The sequence below is a fragment of the Terrapene carolina genome, unplaced genomic scaffold (assembly GCF_002925995.2).
Source record: "Terrapene carolina triunguis isolate 2854851 unplaced genomic scaffold, T_m_triunguis-2.0 Scaffold96, whole genome shotgun sequence".
Lineage (NCBI taxonomy): Eukaryota > Metazoa > Chordata > Testudines > Emydidae > Terrapene > Terrapene triunguis.
In genome coordinates this window covers 41541985-41564861 of record NW_020664447.1, presented here as the reverse complement: position 1 = coordinate 41564861, position 22877 = coordinate 41541985, and the positions used below count along the sequence as shown (strand labels likewise).

The following is a 22877-nucleotide window of genomic DNA, read 5'->3' as shown; positions in this document are numbered from 1 at the left end:
TTTAGAAAAGGAACTATGTATTTTCCTTATTTTCTGTTTCTTTCACAAAGCTGCTAGTTTTTTCAGCGTTTAAAAACTAAAGTCAGCTGCTGATGTTTCCAAGTGCTAGTGATCCTTGCCCTCCTTCCACATACCAGCTCTGCAGATTGCAAATTAACTCCTCTGCGCATTCTACCCAACATCCTAATGTGTGAGCCCCATCAGATTCCACTGGCACTTAGGGGCCACTTCATTCCTGAGGCCAATGAGGGTGGCTTCCTGTGTTTCCAGGCATTTGGTTGGATTTCTAGGTAGAATACATTGTGATAAGTTACATGTATTTGTGGTTTTCCTTGCTTGATTGCTTGCATACTACCCATCCACCAGTGACATGTGAAGCCTCTCCTAGCTGGGAGGAGTAAACTTATTGTATCGGTAGTCATAATCTTAGCCTTTTTGTCAGAGAAAGAAAGCATTTGTACTAGGGGAAGGAAAGGATTTCTCAAGGTCCCGTTATTTTCCTCCTTTCCTACCCTCGCCCTCAAAGGTGATACATTATGGTGACCTTACCACCAGTTGATTCAGAGTAGATGTGACTCTGAAGTCTATCAATTTCCAGAGCAAGTAGGTCAAAAGGGGTCACTAAAGAGCAGTGCAATATGATCTTTCTACCTGTGAGCTGATTGCAAGGCCAGTACTTCCAGTTGAGATTGGCAAAGGTCCCAAAACATGTGATCTGGGAAATTGCAGGTTAGGGAAAAGAAAGAGCATTAAGAAGGCAGAGATACACTGGAAAATTGTGTAAATGAAGGAAATCTTCCGTAGGGAAGGAGCTGAGAGTCACTATGTCCAAATACTACAGCACAATAAGATGTAGCATAGATAATCCGAGTCCCTTCTATAGGGAAACCATAACTTGTGCGTCCTGGATCTTTGGTATGCTGATTATCCTATATAAATTCTCTGAGAGGCTCAGAATGCTTTGTGACTCACCATCAGGGAAGCAGCTCACTCCAAAAGTAATATTGTCCATCGCAATGTCAGCTTGGGAATTCCAACCCCAGGTTGCTAGAAGCTGCAGGTGAAACCTTTGGAACAAGACAAAACTTTCAGAGAGAGAGAGAGAGAGAAATAAACTCCCAAAACAGCAATCCCATAATGATAACATTGAGTCAGAGTATTTCTTCAGGAGAAGCCCTGATAAGCAGTCACAAGGAGCTGCCACAAACCACCTGTCCACACTTCATAAGTTGTTAAGAACCCACCCTAGTTTCGTCAGTGCAACAGTTCATGGGATGCTAAGCAGTATGCAACCTACAGAGCGAGAGCGAGTGTGTGTGTGGGGGAGGGGGGGAAGGGGACCAGTAAACTGCCCCATTTCAGTCACCACAAGACAAAAGGAAAATATCCATGCACAAAAGGCAAAAACTAAACCCAAAAACAAAACCCCAAGGATTTCCCCAGTATTTACAAAACAAGAGACAAACCCTGGGCCAGATCCTCAGACAGTGTAAATGAGGTTAATCAAAAGAGCTACACCAATTTACACCAGATGAGGGACTGGCCCTTGAGAAGTTTAGCAGTAGCTCCCCAGCATATTTACTTTGCTGGTGTCTTGCCCTTCTTAGGCTTGCTCAGCAGATGCCAGGAAGACAATGTGTGCATGAAGACATCACGTCACACACTCTGAATTCAGTAGGGGGAAAAATATGCTGTAGGGTCCCTTCCTAATGGATGAAGCTGAACTGTTTTTGATTTACCATCATAAATAAATAGATGTCTGACATCTAAATACATTTGGATCTCATTTAAAACACATGGGGAGAACTGCCACTGGCGAAACTCCATCATGATTTATGGGAGAGGGAGCACTGACATGCAGAGCATGCTGTTTAAATATATTAACTGTACAGTTTGGGAACAGTCTTGTTCTAAATGAGAGGCAATTTAAAATATATATATCTGCCAAACATTGGCCCAGATCACAGATGATGTAATGTGGTGGAGCTCCACTGAAATCCTTAGGTCTACCCTGCTTTATACTAGTTGAGGATCTGGTCCATTATGTTTAAGTGAAAAAATTCACAACTACAGGAGCTAGACCTATACAAGAAGAACAATGCTGGTGCAGCATCAGTGTACTATAAACTCAGGGCCCTGTCAAATTTCACAGCCCTGGAGCCAGAGAATCAGCAGAGGAATTTGCCATTTGAGCCAGTTGCTGCAGAAACCCTCCTTGTAAACACAATGCTCCTGCTCATTAGGGCAGTTTTGCTGACTCTATTGCAATCCAAGACTTTTGGGGCTCCTTGCCTCCCTCTCTTGTTTTCTGTCTGCCCATCTCTCCCCACAGAAGCAGGATTTCTAGCTGGTTTTAGTGGGTGTGCAGCATAGTTATGAGAACCAGAAGGAGCTTTATAGATAGTGAAGCTTCTGATCAAGACATTGAGCACTGAACCTTCTAGGCTGTCATCCTCCTCTCCCCATTCAAGGTAAGAAATAATCAACCAGGAAGCTGAACTTGCCAAGAACTACTTACATGCTCCACATAGCCTGCCCTCAACTACCTAGTACTCCTTCCTCCTGGCCTCCACCAGCTTCTGCCTTTTTACCTGCTTTCACTCCTCACAGGCTTGATTATCTGGTCTCTATTCACACTGCTCCTTCCTGTTTCCTGTCTTCTCCTACTCTACCCATACCCATGGCTATTCCCCCTCCTGGGAGCCAGGAACTCTACCCAACAGCAGAGGGAGGAGGCTAGAGGTCTCCCTGCAGAAGACAGAAGGAGCATGGCATATTGGCCCAGAATTCCACAGCAAGGACCCTTTGAGACACAACAATAATGGATCCTGCATTAAAGTGGAAAGATGGCAGCAGCCAGAAATGCATCAAAAAGCAATTCACAGACAGAGATTTCTATTTAATTACAATGAACAACACTACCTATCATGTTGGTCTAGATGGGGCTGGTAGCAGCACTTATTATTAAGGTTGCCTTTATAAGCCCCTGCTTTTAGTTGTTTATAACTTTACCAAATTTTAGCCACTTGGGCTGAAATTTCCTATGCAGGGTGTCTACCTCAGGCTGATCATTGATCATTATTATTTTTGATATCATTATTATTAAACTTCAGCCAAAATGGCTCAGTCATTTCTGAGAATGAGGCTGAGGAAAAATACATTGTCTTGCCCGTGTTAAAAAGTTCTGAAGACACCCTCTAGAACCCCCATGCTTGGCAGGAGAGTGTCCTTCGTATCAAGGATGTGCTTTTTGCCATCCCTGTGAAAATCTGCTCAAATTTGGCCAAATTATAAGGTTTCAAAAACTGCAATTTGCATGTGGTCAGGAGAGACTTCTTAAAGTTTAACAGCTAAAATCTCCAAAGATTTCAACTATATTTGGCATGCACCAGCCCGGGGATGAGCAGGCTTTTCCCTGTAATTGCTGCTATAAGCTACTATGAGTTGAGCCAGGTGCACGCACCTCAGCTGACAGCAAGGAGTCTGTCTTTCCTGTGCTATACATGCAAATAAGAAGATGGAAGAGAAAATGGCCTGATTCAAATGCAGAGGGGACAAGGTACAGATCTGTGGGGTGAAGGGAGTAGATTGGGACATGGAATTTGGGGTGGGGAAGACTGGGGCTGGAGACTGACATGGAGGGAGAGGGAAACTGGGAGTTGGGAGAAACTGGGACAGGCCGGGCAAGGAGACTAGGACAGGAAGCCAGGAAAGGAAACTAGGGTTTCGGAATGGATTAGAAGCCAGTGAGACAGGACTGAGATCAACCATGGAGCTGTGGGTGGGAGACTGGGGCTGGTTGGACAGTGAGAGTGAGACTGAGAACTAGTGGGGCAGGGAAGTGGAGGTGGGGGAGGAGAAGTAGATCTGTCTGTGAATTGCTTTTTGATGAATTTCTGGATGCTGCCATCTTTCCACTTTAATGCAGAATCCAATATTGTTGTGTCTCAAAGGGTCCTTGCTGCAGAATTCTGAACAGTTTTCAAGTACTTAAAAGGCTGTTACAAGGAAGAGGGAGAAAAATTGTTTTTCTTAACCTCTGAAGATAAGACAAGAAGCAATGGGCTGAAATTGTAGCAAGGGAGGTTTAGGTTGGACATTAGGAAAAACTTCCTAACTGTCAGGCTGGTTAAGCACTGGAATAAACTGCCTAGGGAGGTAGTGGAATCTCTATCATTGGAGATTTTTAATAGCAGATTAGACAAACACCTGTCAGGGATGGTCTAGATAATACTTAGTCCTGCCATGAGTGCAGGGGACTGGACTAGATGACCTCTCCAGGTCCGTTCTAGTCCTATGATTCTAAGAACCTAGCATGTTGGGGGAGAACTGGGACTGGCGAAGGAAAGAGTGGGATAAGGAGCCAGGGGAACACTGATATTGGAGGATGAGACTGGGATGAGAAACCTAGGGAGTGGAAGTGAAGAGAATGGAACTGGGATAAGGAGCCAAGAGTATGGGGGGAAAAGGAATGGGACAAGGACAGATTGTAGGGGATGGGCAGAAGGAGTCAGGCTTGGGGGGGAACAGGCAAAAAGGTCATTGTCCACTAGAGCACATTCCCCTCCAGAGCCTGGAATGAAACCCAAGATTCCTGAGTCTTATCATAGCTCTGTTGTCAGCAAATATATTTGAAACCCACTAGTAACATGTCCCATCCCCTACTAGTATGGTCCACACAGAGGATGACAACCTACTACTGTTATCAGTTATTCCCTTAGTTTAAGTAGCAGAGGTCTGTGCAGTGGATATAAAGGTTCCAACCTTGCTGATGACCCTTGTGGATGTCAATATGATGGAATATCTGTTTTTTCAGTTTGCTTTTTTAAAAACCTAGTAATTACATGAGACACTACCTTAAACAACATTAACAAGGTTGCAAAGTCAAATACTCAAAATGTAGGAAAAGACAGAATGAAGGCATTGCCTGTGCAACCTTAATTTGGCCCCCTTTTGTGTTACAAAACACTCTAATTACATGCTTACATACTATAATTTCCACAGGATACCTGCCTTATCTGTGCACAGGATGGACTGTACACTGGGGATGAGTCAAAGTTGTGTAGTAAAGGAGGCCATTGTCCGTAGGATGCCTGATGTCTTTGTTGGAAGGGGTGTAGTGAATGAGGCAAGGAATTGCAGGAAGAGAAAGGATGAGCTCATGGTTAAGGCAGTTGAATGCTGCTCTGGAGGACTGGATTCTATCCCTGCCTATGCCACAGACTTTCCTATGTGATGTTGGGCAAGTCACTTGAACCAAACTTTTCACATATGGTCACTAATTGTGTGTTCCTCATCTAGGTTCCCGACTTGATATATCCACGGTCTGATTTGCAGAAGTGCTGAGCACTAACAATTGCAAATGAAGTCATTGGAGCTGTGCTTTTAATATCTAAAGTGCTTTATAATGCCAAGTACTTGAAAAACCAGGCCATAGGCATCTCAGATTTGGCACAGAAAATTAGTGGATAATTTTGACCTTAATCTCTCTGAGCCTCGTCTGTGAAATGGGGATAATAATACCACCCCCTCACCTCACAGGGTGTTGTGAAGATAAATTAATGTTTGTGAAGCCCTCAGATACTACAGTGGTGAGTGCCACAGAAATGCATAAGTTAGTTAATAATTCTGTCTTCAGAGCAAGGCTGGACTGGTGTGCAGTAAATAAAGTCTGGCACCACAAATTGAACAATGAGGATAAAACAACATATTGAATAGCTGCTCATTAAGTGAGCACCATCCATCCTGTGCTCTAAATGAGGCAGGGGTACTATGGAAAAAATAGCATGTAATCATGTTATCAAAGACTATATCATAATGTATACTCACAAGGGGAGCAAATTAAGTTTGCACAGGCAACCTTAATTGTGGCATTTCTTAACTTTTGAGTTCTTGACTTTGCAATCTTAATAATGTTCATTTAAGGAGGTTTTTTGTGTGTAATATTATGTATCATTCCACATCTCCCTCATTTTCTGAGCATTTTCCCATGTATCTCATGCTGCCCCAGAATGTCTATTTTGCTTCAAAATTCAGCACTGCCATGTTGCAGAAACCAAGGACCCTGGGCAGAGAAGTTAGGATCTGCTTGTTGCAGAATACACACGGTCTTAACTATATCTCGACAGCCCTTGGAATTCCTTTCCGGGATTCCAAACAATTAGTGCCAAGTAGGAGCTCCTTGCAAGATGTTTAATTCTAAACCAATTCATTGGTTACATTAACAAACTTTTACATGATCAGAACTAAAGAGCTGCAAACTGACAAGGTTCCATACTGCTCCTCAATATCATGCCCGAGCATTAGGCATATTGCCAGCATGAGGATCCACCCTATATTTAAGTATTTGACTCGGGACAAAGATGTGTACTATGGTCTAAGGGTTGGAAAACCTGAGGCTCCTATATTAAATTAGAGATGGAGTTGAACAAAAATCCTGGATCTGAATTTTACTGGAATTTGGATCTTGTTCCAAACTTTGTAACTGGTCTGTATTTCAAGCTGAGCCAAAATCCCTAGATACCAACACCCTTGAACTCTGGGAAGGTTTGGATCTGGATCCATGCACCCGTCTCTGTGTTAAATGGAGTCCCCTTTTTTCTTGACAATGACATTTCAAAGTCGTTAGTTGTTGTAAATATTAAATGGGATATTTCCTTTCATTATAAGGTTTAATAATTAAAATGGACGCTAATTTTTTTTTGTCAAAAATGTCATTTGGGTGAAGCCCTGCTGAGGAAGAATCAAAAACAGAAGAGTGCAATTTAAAACCACTCTCTCTGTGCAAAACTATAAGCTGCCAATATACTCCTCCTGGTTTGAAATTGATTGAGGCTGGGAGGGGGGATGAGAAAAGTCTGATTAAAAAAATACTTGGTTTGAGTTTTTATAGACTTTAAAACTTGACTCTATTCAGAAAAACAAATAAACATTAGCCCCATCTGTACAAAGGGTGAACACAAATGTACACAAGCACTATTGTACATGCCTGTTTTAGACACTTGAAGTTTCCAATCCACGTGCACACAGTGATGCTGCACACAAGCATCCATACACATGCAAATCACTGACACATGCATGCTGGCCCATTGGGTGTTGTGCTGAGCTAATTTGGGGTGTGTGCTGTGCATTAGTAGATGTGCATGTGTGTGGCCTTTTGAAAATCTGGGTATTTTTCATTTTACATAAGAACGGCCGTACTGGGTCAGACCAAAGGTCCATCTAGCCCAGTATCCTGTCTACTGACAGTGGCCAGGTGCCCCAGAGGGAGTGAACCTAACAGGTAATGATCAAGTGATCTCTCTCCTGCCATCCATCTCCACCCTCTGACAAGTAGAGTCTAGGGACACCATTCCTTACCCATCGTGGCTAATAGCCATTAATGGACTTAACCTCCATGAATTTATCCAGTTCTCTTTTATACGCTGTTATAGTCCTAGCCTTCACAACTTCCTAGGTAAGGAGTCCCACATTTTCCATTTTAGAAAACAGACTTTTCCTCAACATATTCATTTTGCATCCAGTCTCAGTTAATCTCAAACAGCAGTGGATACATAAAAGTCCATTCAAGCAGTTAGACAGATGGGGTAATTTGAATGATGTGCTGAATCCACAGAACAGATAGAGGTGAATTATGTTCTAATGATCTAATGATATTTATTCATATACCTATGTGACTGATTCAGCTATTCACAATCCAGAATTTATTAATAGCATTTTATGGATCACTTTGTTTACCACACCCTCAGTCAAAATCCTACCTTTTCCCAACACTTTGCATGTCATAAGAACGAATTGTAAAGTTAACACAGTGTTCCATAATGCAGCCTGGCTAATGCAGCCAATACAAAACAACAATTCAGCTTGAACAAACAGTAAATCTAGGCCCTGATCCAAAGCTCTCTGAAATCAACAGGAAGAATCCCGCTGACTGCAATAGGCATTTGATCAGGCCCCTTGTTATTTTATCCATTGCCCCTCTTTGGTATTATAAAAGGACAAGGGGCAGTTCTATATGTCACCATCAGGTGGCGATAGCAATGTCTGTATCCATGGGAGCAATGATTTAAGAGGATGTATTCCAACAGCCATACCTACAAAACCCTAGTGTATGTGACTGTAAGAGAGGCACCGGAAGAAGTCAAGAATGCAAGCCATGCTCCACAACAGTCCAGCAAACAAATTTGTTAACCAATGGCATTCTTACCTGTTCTGGAGCACTGGCATTTGCAGTGTGATGAGAAACCAGCGGTCGCTCCAGCTCCCTGTTCTTTCCCACACCAGAGGGGAGATACTGACTCCACCTGTCTCTTCCTGGACAGAGAACGAGATGGTGCCATTGTAACTGCCAAAAATATGCACGGAGAATTGGATCTGTAATAAAATAAGAGGAAAATAATGGCATCCTGTGGTGAAAGGAGGGTGGCAATTGAAAGGACGGATTGTCTTTAATAACCATGCAAACCAGCCTTTAAAATGGGAATCTTTATGGTTCATGTCACCTCCTGGCCTTGGCCCCTCTCCTGGATGGGTACCAGATGGTTGTGTTTGGATCCAGCTGCTGAATCCCATGTGCTTCTAAGCCCTGCTGTGTCTGGGCAGTGACTGATCACTGTTTCTAGCTCTGAGTCTCTCAAGCACACTCCCAGGTGCAGTCCCCACGTCTGACACCCTCCCAGGGCAATGGGACCCCGCAGTCTGGCTGCCTGGAGCCCAGAACTAGTGCCCCAGCCTTCCCAAGCCCCCAGTTGCTTGGAGATGTTCTCTCAGACTCTACCTCACTATGGGAGCTCTGGTTTCCCAATTACACCCCTCAGGGACAACGTGGCAGTAAGATAAGGAAACAGGGTTAACAAAGGAACTTCTTAACCACAGACACTTTTACTCTTAAATAGCATTAGGACTACAGATCTTAGGGAAACAAACTCCCGAATGCATTCTCCCTCAATGTGCTGACCACCACACTGAGTGCTAGGTTGGGTCTGAGTCCTTAGGCCAGATAGCTCCCCATGCCTGCAGCGATGGGATGGCCCCCCCTCGAGAAGCAGCTCCCTTAAATAAATGCTCTCCTCTTTAGTCATGTGGGTAGGCCAGGCAACTGCAGCTCTTCCAGTCATGTGCTTAGACTGCGGGATTCCAACCCCCTCCTCAGAGACAGGTTTCTGCTAGAGTCAATTCAAAGTCAATGGCCCCTGTAGGCAACAAACCTATTGTTTCACTAGGGAAGACTCATTCAGAATTGATAGCCCTTGATGGCTCTTTCCTTGCTAGTCTCTTGAGTGTCCCAACTCCCTGGCATAAGCACCCAGTATCCAGAACAGACTGTTCTTAAGAACATAAGAACGGCCATACTGGGTCAGACCAAAGGTCCATCTAGCTCAGTATCCTGTCTTGCGACAGTGGCCAATGCCAGGTGCTTCAGAATGAACAGAACAGGCAATCATCAAATGATTGTCAGGATTTGACTGGTTTTCAACACCATCTGGATGTCTTAACCCAAGATGGAGGTTACAATGCAAAGTGAAGGTTACAAGGAAGATTACAATAAAAAAATGGTGCTCCCAAAACAATATGGAGTTTACAGTTTGAAGGGGAATGGAGAAGGCGTACTTGAGGAACCTCCTCACATCTCCTCACAAGATAGAGGATCTCCTATCATGTTTGCATCCCCTTTGACATAAATCACCTCCACATCATAACATGGGTGCCAGACTCCATTTTAGAAATTTGGCATTAAAGCCCTTCCCTTGGGAAACATGGTCCTTCCAAGTCTCATTAAAGATACTATATACGTCAAGGCAAATTCCTCCATCCCATATGTTCATACAGTAAATATCTCAATAACCAAACCAACATATAGTATTCATCAAACATCACAAAGCAGTTCCAAATCTGTCACATATATCTTCCCCTTTCAGAGCACACTGGACAGATATACATATGGAGTTCACACACACACCCATTGCCCCAAAACTTCTGGGTTTGAAGTTGAGACTTGAACCTGCCACTTCCTCCTCCCTCTCATCAGCTAGGGAGTGGGTGCTTCTTCCTTCCTTAATGTGCCACCCACCAAAAATATATGCTGGGGTTTCTCTCCCACTGGAGTGGTGTACGAAGCACCCTCTTGAAAGGCTGGGTGGTCAAGACAGACCTAGTCCCCTGTGAAGCTGGTCTTAAGCGAGCAGTAACTCCTGAGCTCTGGTTACCCCATGTCAAGTGGGGAAGGGATTCAGGGCTCCCCAGCTCTGGCATTCCTTCTCAGGGTCTTGATTTCAACCTGTGGGCTGTGTGCATATGAGGAAACCATTTCCCTCCTCAGGAACTGTTTCCTCTCTCTGCCCCATCTCCATGAGGGTCAAGAGCTGGGGTTCCCTGTGGTAACACCTCCCTTTCTAAGGTAAGGGGAGGCAGGGAACTGAATCTGACTTCTTTGTGTCTGCACTTGAGCACGCCTGGCTCACTCCACCTGTAGGGAACTGAGCAGCATTCCTCCCTCCTCCCAACACAGGTTCATTTGTGTTCTCACAGACACTCACCTCTTCCATGAGTGATCGAAGTCGCCTGTTCGCCATGTAGTACATTGGGAATCTCGTATTTCTGTTCCCATGAGGGTACAGCGAGACATATGTACTAATGCCTGAGACATGAGCTCAGCCACACGTACACTATATGCCCCAAATGAGCTAGCTGTGTTACTCACTCCCTCCAGTGGCCAAGTAGCAGATCCCCCGCCCCCCCTTCAGGCTGGATGATCTGTATGTTAGCCAGCCATGGTGCATTGCCAGGCCCCTGGCATCTGAGCCCTGGGCAGTTTGCCCACTTGTGCCTGGTTCCCTGACAATCAAAACACTTCAGATTTCTGAGGCCTCTCTTTGGAGGTTGGGTTGGGGATGCCACTTGCCCATGGTGGGATGCACCTGCATGCCCACACTTCGGGGTCTGATGCTTGGCTAGGTGGGCTGTGTGGTCAGCCACTCTAATTCCCATACAGAGAGATAGGGAAGGTAGCCATCATACAGGAAAAGGGACCTGTAAACTGAGGATTGCTCCACAAGGATGCTAAAACTGAGCAAAATACCTGGTAGTCTCCACTGGCAAGACGGGCTGGCAGGCTGGCACTGTAAGCCCTCGCAACATCACCTGTCTGATTGCTGTCTGCTCGCAGGTACAGGAAGTGCCCTGTGAGCAGAAAAATTCATTAGAAAAAATGGTGTAAGTTCATCCAGTCAACAAGAAATCTTTGTTGACGGATGTTCGCGTCCTGGATAACCACTGCCTGCTGATTAGAGAGGAAGCTTGTTTAAAAAAAATCTGGCATTTTCTTTTTCATGCATTTGTAAAATAATTTCACGACTTTGTGCTGAAACCTCTGTGACAGAAGGGCATGATAGAGGCTACATTAGGGCTTCAGCATGGATCTCTCACTGAGGTGGTAAACTCAGATACATTGGTGCCCTGAAAACCTCTGGAAAAATGGATTTTAGCAGCATGGGAGCTGAAATCGCAAGACCTTCATTGGGCCATCAGTGAGTGCACCTCAGACAGCACTCCGTCCTACACCTTTCCATACATTGGCCTGTGGGCACAAAAACTGGAATTTACAGTGAGCTCCCCCACAGCTAGTACTCCTACCACATTCTCTCCAGTGATTCTTGCTGGGAGTGACTTGGATTGAACTACCTTTTTCTGGTCCTTTGTCCCCAGAAAGGAAGGTCTAGCTAGGTTCTCAGGAGAAAGAAAAGGACTAAGAGAGAGGAGCAGTGAAGCTGCAATCCTAGGGCCTATCTTATAAAAAGAATTGTGCTAACTCATGGTTCTAAGCCACAGCTAGGGCAGTTTTCAGAGTAGCAGCCGTGTTAGTGTGTATCCGCAAAAAGAACAGGAGTACTTGTGGCACCTTAGAGACTAACAAATGTATTTGAGGATAAGCAGTGTTATCACAAGCGCTTTCTATCCATGCAAGCAAGAGAAAAAACATGCTATATCACGAACGCCCCTAATCTTGGCAGAGAACCTTGAACCAGGATGGGTTTTTTTTTTGTAGCTGACCTTTGCTAGTTTTTAGCCCTAGTTCATAGAGGGCTCTAGCCTCCCTGTGTGTTACTTCCAAGCTGATGGATGTTCTTTTGGACCTTTTTTATATAGGTCTTTGAACCAGGACTGAAACCACAATGGGCTCAGTTTAAACACAGTCCTAGCTAACACTGATGAACACAAAGGTGATTTGGTGAGGTGGGCCAAAGAATTTTAAAACCATTTCCCAAAAAACATGTTTGAGACTAGAGAGAGAGAGTGCGCCATGAGGAACATACCTCTGGTGGCTAGCAAGGCAGATCCCATGAATGGAGCTTCTTGTGTCATTTCTTCAAAGCCCCTGATGGACCAGGAGGGAGACGCAGTGTCATTCAATATCCAGCCACAGGAACCCTGCTCAAAAGAACAGTGTGCTCCTTCTGGGAGACTGTCTGCTGGAAAGGATTAGAAAAAATGGGGGTATTTCACACAGATCTGATTAGGGAACAAAAGAGCAAGAAAACTGTAAAGTCAGCTATGGTCACTTTCACTATGTTTCCCTAGGGAGCTACAAAGGTAATATCCTATAGTCTTCTACCAAGAGAGAAGGTGGGTGAGGTAATATATTTTTTTGGACCAACTTCTGCTGGTGAAAGAGACAAGCTTTTGAGATTACACAGAGCTCTTCTTCAGGTCAACACTCCATATTAGTCTTCTACCTAGAAATGGCAAAATGGCTTATTAGTTTATTTTCGTGTATAGTAGTCACCATCAAAAAGTCAATACTCATCACGTAGTAGTATGAGAGATACGGCTTTTATTTCTTATTCTAAGTGCAATGGAAAACAGTAGTTCCGGAGAACCCATCATGTGATAACTGTTTGGTGACTGCTTTATGGGATACCAACAGATAGTCCAGGGGTCCCCATGTCCTATGTAAAGATGGTACAATGGCTGATTATAGTAACTGTGAGTAAATTTAGAACAAATAAAATGACACTTCCTCAGTTGGCGTATAGTCAGCCTATGGAATTCTCTACCATGGTGCATGAGTAAAACACTGTATGTGCATTCTTGAAAGGATAGTTTTCTGACCAATAACATTTGTGGTGATTCTAAGGATGGTCAGTGCTTCCAGCCGTTCGGGATAGGGTCTGGAAGGGATTTCTCCCTCCAGTGAGACAGGTGTAAAAAGAAGAGCTTTTGCCTTCCTCTGAAGTAGCAGGAACTGCGCCAGGAAGGATACCAGACTTAGTAGGCTAGTGGTTTGATCCTGTATAGAAAGTCCTATATTCCTCATCCCAGGAGTGCATTCCGTATGGATATCCCAGGTTCAGGTACCCAGTTAAACTAGGTAGACAAAATATATAAGTAATCTCTGTGTGTAATCCATTTAATTAATCTATTTCACTTTCTAAATTATTATTCTTCCTGATGGGCGGAATAGGTAGAAAACAGTTTTTTTAACAATATCAGTCTGGTTTGTAGCTTTTGGTATGCATTTTTGATTAAAATTGTTTCTATATGCACCTGGTGTGTGGGATAGGTATATTTTATTATATGAATCAATACATACATACAGTGAGTGGTTAGGTTAATCCCAGGTGTCTACTTCTAGTGGTATCTCAGGGGATATATTTCTTGACAAGTTATATGCTACTAGTAGTTGGTAAATGGTATAGTGACCCACAGAAATTTCTGGAGAAATACATCCTAATTCTGACTATAGATTTGGTGGAACACCCTTTTTTCAGTGCTCACATGGCCAGCCTAGCTGAGCCGTCTTGGCCGGTTGGCTTTTGTGGTGGGGTGGTTTGACTGATGCAATTGGGATGACAAATGATACTGCTAGGGGAATTCTGCCTTCCAAAATTAAAAATTCTGTGCACAATAATTTAAAATTCTGCCTATTTTATTTGTCAAAATAACAAAATATAATCACGCTCCTGCTGTCAGCCCCGAGCCCCAGCCGCCCAGGTCTGACAGCAGGAGCCCCAGTTGAATGTAACAGGTGTGGGCAGGAGTGCTGGGGGGAAATCACAAATTCTCTGTGAAAAAATAAAATTCTGTGGGGAAGATAAATTCTGCGCAAATTCTGCACTGCGGCATGGCACAGAATTCCAGCAGGACTAAAATGAGGAACAACTGAAGGAACTGATTAAGGGAGCGGGTTTCTTACTCACCACATATAGCCTCTTCATCCTCTTTGGCAGGGCAATCACTGTGAAAATCACAGACCTGTAGGTGGCTGACACAGCCGCCGTGTGGGCAGGGGAAAGTGGAGCCCTTGTCGTATGTGGAAAGATCCTTGCTTTCTTTTTCTAAAGGGTACAAAGAAAGAAGCCCAGAGAGAGGAGTCAGCAGAAGGTCTAGAGCAGGGCGTTGGTTTGGATGGTTCCTCAGTCACACTCATGCACCTTCCCCCTTGCTACATTATAAAGACAATCAGTCCATATAATAATAATAATTATTAATAATAATAAATACTCATTTAATTTCAATGTTTGTGCCAGAAAGTCTCTGAGCCTGTAACAAAATGTCGCCGAAAAAGAAGTTAACAAAAAAGCAATGTGGTCCAATGAACAATCAGTAGAACTAGCTTGCAAATGAACCAAACCGGCACTACCTTAGTAATAGTAAATAAACATCTTACAGCCCACCCTAAACCAAAAATTAATCTACAGGCAAAGGGGGGCAGCATTTGAACGGTGCAGACCCTGCACTGAGAAGGCCCTGCTCCCTATTCTCTCAAGACTGTATCATGGGACTGTCAGCAGTTCCAGTGAAGCTGTTCCCAGATGTTGCTAAAGATAGTCCCCCTGATAGACTCTATATCATTTAAGGCTTTCAATAAATCTGAGACCTTGAAATGCATTCCCTGGATAATAGATGATCTTTATGGCTAGTAGATTTAGCACTGGTTTCATAAGATTCCCTTAGGGCACTCAGGTTATCAAATTGACCTGATTTATTGTGTTCTTTCCCAATTCCCTCCCACCATCTCCCCATACTTCTTTGTACTTGCATGATATTCAAAACCACAGCCATGTCTATAAATTATCCTCTCTGGCTTAAATCACTCAAGGTCCCTGCCACAGTGGGGGTTTTATTTTTTGCACACAACACTTCACACACGTAAAACCCATAAATGCTCCAACAGACAAGAAGATTATATCCAAAATTTAGATTTTGTTTAAAAAACATAAAGTAAATAAAACAGAAAAAACTAATAGGATCAGAACATTTTAAAAAGTCAGTGAAAAACAGTATTTTGTTGGATATTTGTAAATTTAAAGCTTTTTCTGAAGTTTGCAATCCAGAACCAATAGCATTATGCTAATGCACGAGAACCATAAAACAAAGCTGAATAAGGCCCTGATCCTGCATGCTGCTTTGAGCAAATGGACCCTGCACCTGTTAGGAGCATCACTGAAGTCAGTGAGGCTCTACACAGGTTTAGGGGTCTGTCTGCATGCAGCACTTAGTAGGATCAGGGCCTATAACTACAAGGTGAAACTGCCCAGGCTAGATTCATTGCCAAACTGAATTAACTATATGAAGTAAAAAGCAGCATACATGGTGGAAAACAAACTAGATTCTAATTGTTCTCTTTTTAATAATCTAAGACAGAGGTTCTTAACTTGGAAGTGCCAAATAGGTTTCACGTAGACAAGACCACCCTCCTTCTCTTTATGACTATATGATGGAGGGGGTCGGGAAGTAGTAAAACCTTTTTCTGTCGGAACATAGGGTCACAGTATGGGAAAGATTGAGAACTACTGATCTCATGTGTTAGTGACACAGGTAAGGGTTTTTTAATCTCAACAATGGCCCTTTAAGTAAAGAAAAAAAAATCAAACCTTTATAAACAACACAGACATTTTGTTTTAAATGATTCATGTGTGCTTCTAGGGCTATGTCTACACTGCGGACCGTTGTGCTGCTGTAGGGTCTCCCGTGTAGCCGCTCTTTGCTGGCGGGAGAGAACTTTCTTACAAGCATCATTAAACCACCCCTGACGAGCGGCATTAGCTATGTTGCCAAGAGAGCCTCTCCTGCCAACATAGTGCTGTCCACACCAGAACTTTTGTTGGTAAAACTTATGTCCGTCAGGGGTGTGAAAATAAAAGTTTTACAGACAAAAGTGCTAGTGTAGGCAAAGCTCCACTCTCTGTTAGAGAGACAAGCTGGGTGCGGTAATATCTTTTATTGGGCCAATTTCTGTTGGCGAGACAGACAAGCTTTTGATCTACACAGAGCTCTTCCTCAGATCTGGGAAAGGTCCTAAGAGTGTCCCAGCTAATTACAAGTTTGAACAGATAGTTTAGCAAAAATAGTTACCACATATCCTAAGGGACCATTAAAGGTGAAGTGGCGCATTAAAACCCCTGTCGTCTTAGGACAAAAAACAGGGTTAGAGGGTTACAGATTGTTGTAATAAGCCATAAATTCAGTGTCTTTCTAAATACCATGATTTTTAGTGTCTAGCAAAATTATGAAGTTATGTTCCCAGGCCTGTCTTCTGAAAGTGTCGTGCAGGTTTCCTTTGAGGATGGGGACTGATAGGGCAGATATAGAGTGATCGTTTTGTGAAAAGTGTTCATCCTACAAGTGATAGGGTGTTTTTGCCTTTTATTATTTCCCTGGGTGAGTTCATTCAAGAGCATAGTGATTGTCTGGTTTCACCTACATAGCTGTTATTGGGGCATTTAGTGCAATGGATGAGGTACAGCACATGTTGTGATAGGCATGCGTGGGACCCCTGGATCTTGAAAGGTGTGTGCAGGTTTTTCCATCTGTAGTTCTGGCAGGGTCTGGTGCCACTTTGAGTTGGTGGGTCCTGGTCTGTGTGGAGCTTGCTTCTGATGATGAGTTTGCAGAGGTTGGGAGGTTGTTTGAAGGCCAGAAGAGTGTGTTTATGAAAGATTTCTTTCAGGATGGGGTCACCATCAAGTATGGTTGTAATGGTTTCATGATACCCTCCATGGATTTTAGCATGGGGTGGTAGGTGACAACTAGGGGTATGCAGTCAGAGGGGGTTATTGTGACCTTCTAGATCATATTCAGCAATTTTAGTCAGTGTCCTTTTTTCGTTTCTGGCTACATTCATTTAGATTTTCCAGATCTTGCTAGATGTGTTGGAACCTACCATGGAAGCAGTCCCTGAACTGTAAGGAGCCCAATGCCAATAGCCCAGCCCCTTGTGCTCCACAGGTTGAATACAGCAGGGAGATCTCAAAAGGCCTCTCCACTTCGCCGATCTGAGCCATGAGTACTTTCCACTTCACCCTATAACAAGACAAGAAACAGCAATCACACACATGTTGAGCACCTGGGTACCTCACCTGCTTAGCACCTTTGTAAACCCCACTAGGTGCCTATCTACATCATGAGGCAACTAAATACCTTTAAATATCTGGCCCATGATGCTGGCTCCCTTCCTTGTTTCTAGCTGCTAAATGGCTTTAAAAGACAGCTAAAAATACATAAAATACATTCCTAATATTACATTTTCATGCAAGAAGTTTCTGTGCTAGCCACCGAGATGTAACGTCATTGTCAAAGGTCTATTGGATCACAAAAGGTTGGGAGGTGGTCCACACAATGGTGAATAGGAGGTTTGCACAAGACACTCGATTAAGATGTGGTGCATACTATGAAAACATGAGAACCCCTGTTATAACCACACAGAATTGTGTAGAAATGTCAGCAGCTTTAAGTGTTTATGGCCTTTCCCATTTACCTCAGCCTGTGTTAACTGATTATCTACCTAATTCATTGCCAGTGTTTCACATCAACCACACACCCTTTCTCTGTCAGAGGATGCTGCTATCCTTCCCCATCTTCTCTCCCCCACCATCCCTTCGGAGGTTCATCCGCCCCTGATCAAAAGCAGCGCAGCCCTCAGCCCTCTCAGAAGATGAAAATGTTTCCCCTTTTCACACTTTTGGCATTTCATGCAGAATTATAGCTTTCCCAAGATTGTAATATCATTTCATTCCATTTCAGAAATCTCCAGCACTGAAACACAACTCTGTTACATCTGCCACAGAGCTACGTAACCAAGAGCCTCCAGCAGTGAGATGTGATTGTTTTACTGCTTATTATATTACAGTATAGCCTCCCGGAATCTTCAGCACTAAGCAAGAAATGCATTTCTCTCTCATAACACCACACAAAATCCAAGACCATTCAGCCCTGGAACACAGTGCCACCATTTCCATTATATTACCTGATATACTATAGCCACCATGTTCCTCTGGCACAGAGACACAGCTTTGTTACCTCCACTGTAACACAGCACATTGCCCGCATTCTCCAACTGAGTCACCACTGCATTATCACACCAGAGCAGCCAGGAACCTCTGATACTAAGTCACAATCACATCAGCACCAGTCTGTATTGCAGCAGATCATCCAAGAACCTCCAGCACTGAATCATGACTGCATAACCTCCATTATATATTATAGTACTGTATCCAACAAGCTTCAGCACTGAGACTTGACTCCATTAACTCCACTATACAGTATGACAGCACAGCACCTAGAAACTGCAAGTGATATGTAGCTTTGCATCACCCAGAATGCTTAGGTGTACACCTTGTTATCAAGGAGCACTGCCCAGGTATTCCCTAGGGCAGCTGTATTCTGACACACACCCTCAGGTCCAAAATCCAACTGCAGCAAGTTCTCTATATGCATAAATATTGCACTTTCTTTGCTTGGTCCTGGTATCCAAACAGGGCCTACTCAGAGCCAATTTAATTTTCTTAATGGAATCAGGAACAAAGCCTTTAGTATATACAGCAGAAGATGGATCATTGAAGCTGGCTTTCAGATAAGCCCAGCCTGGCAAACCTTTACTATTGATTTTACGTCAGGCTAGAGCTCAGTAAACTGGTTAATATTACTACTCTTCTAAATACAGACATTGAAACTGCTGTGTACATTCTTAGGGGCTCTCAGAGCCTGACATGTCTCTGAGCAATTTGCAAGGAAAGAATAAGAGTATGGACCTGCAAACAACTTGATGTTTAATTCAAAACAATTCAGGATGCATTGTGTGGCCCCAGTAATTTCTATTGTTCATCAATATTCTTAGCACTAGGAAGCTTGCAGCCTCTCTGTCTCCCTCTGTTGAACAAAGCCCCTTCCCCCCAATTCTGACCAGTCCCGTCTACTCAATGCCTTACTATCTCCAACAAAGAGAGCTGCTGTTGAATTTCCAGGAACAATATTTAAGAGTCCAGACAACAACTGCTTTATTAAGAATGATGAGTTCAACTACATGAGCAGGAGAGTTGGCATGTTCTCTAAGCTAGAGGGGATAGATTCAGACACAGATGTGACACTATGCTAAATCAGAGAACACCTGAATTAGAAGCATTAGAATTAGAAGCATTATATCAACTATTTCATTTCTCTGGTAGTTGATTGGTGGCTGGTGTGACGAAGGCTACGTGAATAACGTAGCTGAAGTTGACGTACTTAGATCTACTTACTGCAGTGTCTTCACTGCGGTAGGTCGACTGCTGATGCTCCGTTGACTCTGCCTACGCTTCTCACTCTGGTGGAGTACCGGAGTCGACGGGAGAGCACTCGGTGGTTGATTTATCGCGTCTTCACTAGATGCGATAAATCGACCCCTGCTGGATTGATCGCTCCGGAGGTAAGTGTAGACATGCCCTAAGGGAGTTAGCCAGATGGTGAGTGTCTGTACTTCTGTCTTATTGCTATTGATTTACTTTTGGGGGCAAAAAAGGAGAAACTTGTGTGTGCTGGGAACTTGCCACTGAGTTTGGGAGGGCTCCAGGCTACTTTGCTGTGTTTGCTGAAGTTTGGTTGCTGACTGTCTGGGCTAGATCACCCTGCAGTTAGGTGAGTTAGTGCCTGATTCCTAGCAGGGCTCTAGTGGGATTCTTTTAAGGGCCCTAGAAAGGCTCTTTGACGTGACAGCAGAGCAGTTTTTTTGAAAAGGCTAGTGATTAGAGGAGGCTGAGGGAGAGGAGGTAAGTCACTTATTCCAGCTGTGTGTGGGGCCCAGGCTTTAAAAACTATGCAGACTCCTACCTGAGAGACTGAAGGAGTGAGGCAGCTGGGTTTAGCAGCAGGGGAAGGCAGGGAGGTAGGGTTTGGGTCAATTTACAAGTACTCTGCAAGGAAGAACCTGCAATGGGAGGAAAACGGCATATCGCCAACAGCACTGCTTGTTCTTCCTCTGCCTGCACCTGTGGGGGCCCTGGCCAGACAGGCATTCTGGCCCTGGAGGCTTCTACCCAGGCACTGGACTTGACTTGCTGGGCATGTGTCCTGCATGTCCCTGATGAAGAAAGCCAGGCAGGGGAAGCCAGCTGGTGTGAGAGGTGCCTGTTGGTGGAATCCCTCAGGAAGTAGGTAAGAAAGCTGCAGGAGGAGATGGCTCGTTGGTGTAGCATCCAGGAGCAGGAGGACGTCATCAATAGGATGCATATGGAGACATCCAGGATGGAGGATGCTAACCAGCTACAGATGGCTACAGCGGCCCCCAATGAGGAAGGAGACCCAGCTGCTCTAAGGGAAGGAGACTGGTTGCTGGCCACCTTGAGCTGTAGGCAGCACTTCACTCCCCAATCCAGTTCCCCATTGCAACATGGTCAAGAACTGGGACTGGAAAAAGGAGGTGAGGAGCAGACCCCAATGGCTGAAGAAGAGGAGCCACCTGCCCCCAAATCCAGGAGGCTCATGGCCACCATAAGCAAGAGGAAGAAACACAGAGTGGAGTTATTAAGGACTCCCTTCTGAATGGGATAGAGGCATCCATCTGCTGACCTGACTTCCTGTCCTTACAGGTGTGCTGCCTGCATGAAGCCTGCATCCAAGACATTACAGAAAGATTTCTGGAGCTCATCTGTTCTTCTTACCACTATCCCATGCTGCTCATTCACATGGGTACTAGTGATACTGTCAAATATAAACCTGAGCAGATCAACAGTGACTACAAGGCTCTGGGAGCAAGGGTGAAGGAGTCAGGGGTGCAGGTGGTGTTTTTGTCAATCCTTCCAGTTGAGAGTAAGGGCCCAGGCAGGGATGATGACATCCTGGGTGTCAATGGGAGGGTTTTGGCTTCCTCAACCATGAGATGCTGTTCCAGAAAAGAAGACTGCTGGGAAGAAATGGGGTCCACCTGACTACAAAGGGGAAGAGCATTTTTGCACAGTGACTCGCCAATCTAGTAAAGAGGATTTTAAATTAGGTTCAAAGGAGGCAGGTGGCAAAAGCCCACAGGTAAGTATTTAAAAAGGTGGAATTAACAGAGAACTAAGTGTTGGGGGGTAAATGGAAAATTACAATTGGGTTGTAGGAGCAACAAGAGGGATAACAGTGATGGAATCTGCTCATCATCTTAGATATCTATACATAAATGCAAGGCGCATCGGGAATAAACAGGAAGTAATGGAATTATTAGTACATGAGCTAAATTATGACTTAGTTGGCATCACTGAGACTTGGGATAAATCTCATGACTGGAATATAAATCTCATGATGGGGGATAGCTTGTTCAGGAAGGACAGGCAGGGAAAAAAGGGAGGACATATTGCATTATGTATCAATATATACACTTGTTCTGAGGCGCAGAAGGTGGTCAGGGGCAGAAGAGTTGACAGTCTCTGGGTGAAGAAAAAGGGTAAAAACCAGGGACAGTATCATGGTAGGGGGTCTACTGTAAACTACCAAATTAGGAAGAGGCGATGGATGAGGAGATGAAATAATATTAAAGGCACAACAGCAAACTATCCCAATGTGAAGGAAAGATAGGAAGAATTGTAAGAGGCCGACATGGCTCCATCAGGAGCTCTTTTAAATGACCTGAAAATCAAAAAGGAATCCTACAAAAAATGGAAATGGACAAATTGCTAAGGATGATTACAAAAGAATAGCACAAGCATTTAGGGACAAAATCAGAAAGGCCAAGGCACAAAGTGAGTTACACCTAACAAGGGACATAAAAGGCAGTAAGGAGCGGTTCTATACATACATTAGGAGCAAGAGAAAGACTAAGAGAAAGGCCAGAGTGAAGGAGTTGGGGGCGCAGGTGGTGTTTTCATCCTCTACTTAGCAAGGAAGGGAAGTTAATCATGGACAATAATGGACAACATCAAGAAGGCTTAAGTGTTAAATGTCTAATTTTGCTTCAGTCTTCACTAAAAAGGTAAATTGTGACCAGATACTTACCACAATTAATATTAACAACAAAGAGGAAAGAACACAAGCCAAAATAGGGGAAGAACAGGATAAAGAACATTTAGGAAAGTTGGAAATATTGAAGTCAGCAGGGCCTGATGAAATTCACCTTAGCATATTTAAGGAACTAGCTGAAGCAATCACAGAACCATTAGCAATTTTCTTTGAGAATTCATGGACAGTGGGTGAGTTCCCAGGGGGCTGGAGAAGGGCTAACATAGTTCCTATTTTTAAAAATGGGAACAAACTGTGGAATTCTAGACCAGTCAGCCTAACTTTGATACCTGGAAAGACATTGGAACAAATTATTAAACAATCAGTCTGTGAACATCTAGAGGATGATAGTGCTATAAATAATAGCTAACTTAGATTTGTGAAGAACAAATAATACCACCAAACTAATTTCCTTATTGGACAGGGTTACTGGCCTACTGAATAGGAGAGAAGCAGTAAATGTGATATATCTTGATTTTAATAAAGCTTTTGACACAGTCCCACATGACATTCTCATAAGCAAACTAAGGAAAGCAAACTAAGGAGAGAGTCCAGAGGAAAGCAACAAGCAATGATAAAACATTTAGAAAACTTAGCCTATGAGGAAAGATTTAAAAAACTGGGCATGTTTAGTACTGAGAAAAGCAGAT

General features: G+C 43.7%; 1 protein-coding gene across 1 annotated transcript in view; it reads right to left on the bottom strand.

Annotated features, from left to right (window-relative positions):
• LTK (leukocyte receptor tyrosine kinase) overlaps positions 1-22877 on the bottom strand; it is an 88610-nt gene that overhangs the window by 49149 nt on the left and 16584 nt on the right. The window contains exons 5-10 of the mRNA XM_029911412.1: positions 17162-17301; positions 14196-14333; positions 12312-12467; positions 11078-11178; positions 8207-8373; positions 973-1067 (exon numbers count right to left, since the gene is read on the bottom strand). Coding sequence (XP_029767272.1) covers positions 973-1067; positions 8207-8373; positions 11078-11178; positions 12312-12467; positions 14196-14333; positions 17162-17301 — 797 coding nt within the window. The remainder of the gene's footprint in view (positions 1-972; positions 1068-8206; positions 8374-11077; positions 11179-12311; positions 12468-14195; positions 14334-17161; positions 17302-22877) is intronic.